At 40.3% G+C, this 6616-nt stretch overlaps 1 protein-coding gene across 2 annotated transcripts in view; it reads right to left on the bottom strand.

Annotated features, from left to right (window-relative positions):
• FBXL5 (F-box and leucine rich repeat protein 5) overlaps nt 1-6616 on the bottom strand; it is a 31384-nt gene that overhangs the window by 7229 nt on the left and 17539 nt on the right. For both annotated transcript variants that reach the window (XM_015818055.1, XM_015818054.1), the window contains one exon: nt 3260-3991. In XM_015818055.1, coding sequence (XP_015673541.1) covers nt 3260-3991 — 732 coding nt within the window. The remainder of the gene's footprint in view (nt 1-3259; nt 3992-6616) is intronic.

Genomic DNA, 6616 nt, shown 5'->3' with positions numbered 1-6616 from the left:
GGGCATCGTTGGGGTGGCCTGGGGTGGAAATGTACAGCTGTGTATCATCAGCGTACTGATGGAAATCCACCCCAAAGCCACGAATGATCTCCCCCAGCGGCTTTACATAAATATTGAACAAAAGGGGGGAGAGGACCGACCCCTGAGGCACCCCACAAGTTAGGGGCCTAGGAGTCGACCTCTGTCCCCCTGCCAATACCGACTGCGTACGGTCGGTGAGGAAGGAGGAGATTTAAAAACTTGATCAACTATCTTATCAAAAAATAAATAAGCATGCCATCCATAAAATAAATCCCAACCTTCAAGAATCAATATATCTCTATTAGTTAAATTAATCCAATCACTAATCCAAGTTAAAGCCACCACATCATAATATAATTTTAAATTTGGGGCTTTAAGTCCTTAAATTTCGGGCTTTAAGTCCGAACTTGCCATCTTTTATCTTTATTACAATAGTATGGTAAAACATCTCTACCAAAAGATGACCTTAACAGCAAAGAATTAATCCCACTTCTTCTAATTAGATTAAGAGCCTTCCTTTTTCCATGGGGAAACCCCTCTCCCTTCTGGTGCTTACAACTGCATAATAACAGAAATCCTGCCCCCAGCAAAAGCACACAAGAAACAAAAAAACAAATTCAATAGCAAAGTAAGAATTTATCCCTTTCAGCGGGAGAAAATCTTTGCCTCCATTTTTGTGATCTGAAAGTTACTCTATAACAGTGATGGCGAACCTTTTAGAGACCGAGTGCCCAAACTGCAACCCAAAACCCACTTATGCATCGTCGGGTGCTGGGTGGGTGTGGCCCATTAGCTGGGTGTGGCCCATTCAGTGGGCGTGGCTGCGGTGGGAACGGCAGACTGGGACTAAAAAGTTCAATCAATCAATTCCAACTTTGCAAGATCTTTTTTTTCCCGCGAGAAGTTGAAATTGACTGATTGACTGAACCTTTTTTTTTTGTACACGGCGACGGTGGCCTAAAGCGAAAAGGTTTTATAAAACCCAGCTAAAGGCCTAGGACTGGGGCGACGGCGTGCGTGCCCACAGAGAGGGCTCTGAGTGCCGCCTCTGGCACCCATGCCATAGGTTCGCCACCACTGCTCTATAATATCATTATCAGTCACCGAAGAGGAGCCAACAGAAGGAGCAACAACTCTTTTTTTAAAGATTATGTTATCATACAGCAACAATAATATCATATTGTATTATATATAACATAAAGGTAAAGGTTTCCCCTGTCCAGTTGTTTCCAACTCTAGGGGGCGATGCTCATCTCCATTTCCTAGGTGAGTTAACCAGCATTGTCTGAAGACATTTCTGTGGTCAGCATGATTATTTGTTGAGGCACATGGAACACTGTTGCCTTCCCACCAAAATGGTAGCTATTTATCTACTCACATTTGCATGCTTTCAAACTGCTAGGTGGGCAAGAGCTGGGGCACGTAATGGGAGCTCACCCTGTCATGTGGCACTCGGGTCTCGAACTTAGGCTGTCAACATCTTTAACCGCTGAGCCATTGCGCCCTTAGATATATAATATAGTAGTATATTATTTTATAATCATACCCTACAACTTTTAATTAGTGCGCAATGTCATCAAAACCTAAACAATAATTGATGGGTCAGCTGCAGTTCCGCTTCCTAGTATTATTGTTTCTATAGTACTCTGTCCTACATTCCAGTCGATCTGTGAGCATCTCTATTTCATTTATTCATTAGGACTGTTGTTAATTAATTACTGCTAGGCAAAAGCAGACATCTCATGATATCATGCAGAGAGAGATACAATTTCCACACCAATGTGGAAGATGTCTTGAGTTATGCTGGTCCTACCCAATGCTTCTTGATTATCTCTATGAAGTCCAGAAAAGTCTTTGTAACATCTATTTTGGAACTGGAAGGATAACATTGGCAGAATGTAGTGATCTAGGATCATCTTTGCTAACTTAGGCATCACCAAAATGTCAGCATTAAAAAGGCTTTGATACTAGGCATGGACCATGCAAAAGCATCATCTAAAACCTTAACTTCCTCTTGAACTTATCATCCTCATAATCCTGAGCTGCTATTACTAGACTACCTTGTGTCTGTCTCCCTGCTGAATCAGAGCTCAGCAATTTTTCTCCAACATATTGCCATATCTGGTGTTCCTTAGATTTCCTACTGCCATTCTATTTATGGGGACTCATATGCTTTTGTTGTAGGTTCACTTTTCCAGATTCTGTGCTGATTCTGTCAGAACTACCCAGTGAGTTTGCTCAGGATGTCAGAAGAGTTATTCTGTTATGCCCAATGCCTAATCTATCTAAACAGAAGCTGCAGAAGAGCTGTTGCAATGCCAAGTGCAATGGAAAGCTGAGCTCACTGCCAGCGCTGTTCATCTTCTGTTGCATCTAGAAGTTCCTATGGCTCCTGGTTTTGGCTCAAATGAACCTGGGCTATGAGTTCTTGGTCTTTAAGATGGAGGCAAGAAAAAAGTTAGAATATCTTCCTAGAAGATAGATAGCTAGAGGGGAGAAGTTTCCTAAAAGGAGGTTTTCAGCCCTACCTTCAGCAGAAGATGTAGTTAAACCTTTTCCTGTCAACTCATATTTGGAGAAAAATCACAACTATTATTGTGAATGAAGGTAAATATACATGTCCCGTTGCAGGATCAAATCTATCAGTCACCATGACCGAAGGTTTATTCTTCCAAGCTTTCAGGCTCATGCTGGAGCCCATCATCAGGAAACCTCTCTCTCCAGAATATGTGCACTGGGCTGCTCTATGCGTTGTATTTATATAATTCCTGATTGTGTGTAACTTTTAGTTGTTAATTAGGGTGTTAATAGCTGGCTATTAAAGTCGATAATTGTTTCCTTGTTCCACCTGTGCCCACAGCTCCTAAGTACCTGATAGGCTGGTAGTAAATAAGCACTCCTATTGACTGACAAAGGGCCCATTTCATAGGCTTCAATCATTTCTATGGCTATTTTTGTCCCTGCTTGGCCAACAATCACAGTAGCTGTGAAATTGAATGCATGTCCTTGTTTGGGTCTCCTTGTCTATCCACTCTCTCATTGAGGTACTATAAAAAAGCCTTTGGGGATCAGATACGGATTACCTGTTCTGGATTCTCTCGATGGGGGAAAAAACTGATATTGCTATTGCTCAATTGAGTTGTGTGAGAAATAGAAATACCAAAGAAAGGTCCAGTGACATGCATTTGTGCTCTGGCTTTTTCAGAACAGCTATACTGACTTGCAACACATTACTTACCTGAGACCATTATCTGTTATCTGATAACATCCTGACAAACTGAGGAACTGAAGAACTCGGGCTTTCTTTTGGTCCAATTTTGCACTCCTGAGGTGTGTCAAGTCTTTCCCCTCTATCTGCCTATTAGTCCATGGTGCGTGGTTAGGTAGCCCAGGGGATGGCGGAAGTGCCTGGAAAGTTTTTAATGCTGACCCAGCACAACAAAAAGAGTGGCCACAGTAGGTCAGGGCCGCAGAAGCACAATGCTGCTGTTCCTGCCAACAGAAGCTAGTCCTTAATCCAAAAATGTCTTTATTGCAGCAGGATGCAGAACAAAGGAAAGGGGAAGCTGATTCTATCACACAATCTCCTTCCAGATTTCTGTGCTTCCACTCTGCAGCATCTTCAATATCGGCCAAATCTTTGGCATCTAACATCCAGATATAGGCAGAGTTGAAATCCTCTGATCTGACTGGTACATTCCAATGCCTTTCGTTTCCTTCTTCTTTAATCACATTTTCATTTGTTATATAATGCAGGCCACAATCCTTTTTGCTGGACTCCAAGGCAATCTCTTTGTTTTTCCACACAGTTTTTCCTCTCCTATTTCGAAAACTTTTCTGAGATCGTACTTCATGGGAAGACAAAATCCCTAGAGCTTTAGAAATCTTTCTTACAGACGTATCTGTTATTCTTTCACAACCTGAGAGATCAAGATGCTGAAGACTCTTGCAGCAACCAATCCAAGACCAACTGAAACAAATAATTGTGTGGAATTAACACTGTAATATTTATATATTTATTTGGACAGTTTATATGGTGGATACTGACAACTAATCGTACATTAACAATCCACCCCCAAAGCAAATATTAAAAAACTATAACAATACAGTATGCAATGAAAACATTTAGAATGAACATTTTCACTCTTAAGTGAAAATGTAGATATGTATACAAGGGAAAAAAACATATCAAATAGGAATCCTACCATGACTGTTATTTTCTAAATGAGAATCTCTCTAAATCAGCAATAATTGTTTGACTAACTTGCTGGGAAACCGTGTTACTAAGCAAGACTCTGTTAAGCCTCTGAAAGGGAGCTCTGCAAAAGTATTGGCATCAGCAAGGCTGCCTGAATTTCTGCAGCCACATCTTCCAGAATGCCCAGTGTAGTTACTCTTCAAATTACCTCCAATGATATGCACACACAAACACTTCACTGGACCTGCCATTAAAGTGAAGGTTCATCTTTGCACATACAACTGGGGAAGGCTTTGGAAGCATGTTGGAATATTCATGAGCAGGAAGAGTCATGTGGTAACTCAGTCAGCCAATGTGAAGAAAGTGCTACTGAGTCTGTGCAAAAAAGGTATTGAGTTAGGAGCTGAATTTTTATCCAGTCTCGGGTTTGTCTCTGTATCTCTCTGTAAGAAGTCTTCATTGTGCTATGTTGCTGTAAAGAAGAATGTATGGTATTGTAAATATTTTGATATGAATATAAAGAAGTTATTTGAATCAGTTAAATGTAGTCAACTGTGAGAGCTTCTGATTTATTTTTCACCAATAGAGAAATTAAAATTCTCTAACAGGTTATGGGCCCAGAGCTTACTAACGACTGCACTGTAATTTAAAGCTGGAAAAAATTGCCTGTGTTTAGAAAGTATAAGAACAAGGCAGAATTATCAGAATGGCTGCAATGGAATTTAAGGAAAGCTCTGTGCCTCGTTTGGGCCAGAAGAATTACATTGTGTGGGCTGCAAAAATGGAATGTTTGCTGAAAGCTAAAGAGCTGTGGTATATCGTAGAAAATCCACCACAAGTGCTGAACAGAAAAGTCATGATGGAGCAATACCTTATCTCATCTTGAATTTAGATGATGAACAATTTCTAAATGTTGCAAATTTAAAGACTGCAAAGGAGATTTGGCTGAAAGCTAAAGAGCTGTGGTATATCGTAGAAAATCCACCACAGCTGCTGAACAGAAAAGTCATGATCGAGCAATACCTTATCTCATCTTGAATTTAGATGATGAACAATTTCTAAATGTTGCAAATTTAAAGACTGCAAAGGAGATTTGGTTGAAATTGAGAGCTGTGCACGTGAATGTTTCTGCATGCAATATAGTGCAATTGTCAAGTAAACTTTACAGGGCCTGTTTGCAACCAGGCGAATCTGTGGAACAGCATTTAAATAAAATGCAAAGTTTATTTTTGGACTTAGAACAACGTGGGATTAAATTCCCTGAGTCCCAGAAGGTTTTATTGATGTTGAACAGTTTAGATAAAACCTGGGATACAGTTTCTGCGATATTTGAGTGTAAAGAAGAGCAAGACTTAAATTTTGAGGCTTTAAAGGCATGTTTGCTTAATGAAGAAAAGCGCCATTTTAGGAGCAGCCACGAGGAGGTAAAATTCCTGAGGAGGGGGTCCAGACTGCAAGTCTCCGGAGAAGGAACAAGCAGCAGATGGGACGAAGTTGCAACAAAAGAGAGATTGTGCAAGCAGAGGGCTCAGCAAGAAAAAAATTGCTACATTTGTGGTGCAAGCACACATCTGAAAAGGAACTGTTTGCAGAGGAACGATTTGCAGCGAAGGACATTTGTGCAAGCAAAGACTGATTTGCAAAAGGAACATTTTGGTGTTGCAAAAGTTTGCTATAGCAACAACAGAGACAAGTGGCTAATAGATAGTGGTGCAAGTCAAACAATTGTTAATGACTCTGAATTATTTTGCAGGTTTGTTCCAGTAGCACAAGAAGCTGTGGCTTTGGCAAATGGCCAAAAAGCAAAAGTCATCGGAAGAGGCGATGTAAAAATTCTATATTTGGAATCAAAGTTTACCAATGTGCTTTGTGTACCTGAGATGGAAAATAATTTGTTAAGTGTGTCTAATTTAGACAAACAAGGTTTTGAGACCATTTTTGTAAATGGGAAGTGTCTCATCAAAAGAAATGGGAATATTTGTGCAGAAGGCATAAAGGAAGATAATCTATATGTATTGCAGGGACAAAAGGTTCAATGTTCCCATATATTTAAGAATGTTGCAGAGCACGATTTGTGCGTTCATCTTCTACATAGAAGACTTGGCCATGCAAGCTTTAAAGTTTTGCAGCAAATGCAAGAGTTTGCAGAAGGGCTAAATTTGAAGGGATGCAAAACATATTTGGACTGTGCAGTATGTAAAGCATCGAAGTCAAAGGCATTCCCAGTTAGTAAATATAGCACAAGACAAACAAAAAGAGCTCTAGAGCTGGTCCATGCAGATCTGGTGGGACCTATGCAAGCCAGTTTGGGAGGAGCAAAATATGCACTGGTAATTGTTGATGATTATAGCAGGTATGGTTTTTGTTACTTGCTTAGAGGTAAGACAGAGGTGCTAC

The sequence above is a fragment of the Protobothrops mucrosquamatus genome, unplaced genomic scaffold, assembly GCF_001527695.2.
Source record: "Protobothrops mucrosquamatus isolate PMUCROS unplaced genomic scaffold, P.Mucros_1.0 scaffold670, whole genome shotgun sequence".
NCBI lineage: Eukaryota > Metazoa > Chordata > Lepidosauria > Squamata > Viperidae > Protobothrops > Protobothrops mucrosquamatus.
The sequence above is the reverse complement of the archived record's forward strand: the minus strand, read 5'-3'. Positions and strand labels throughout refer to the sequence as shown.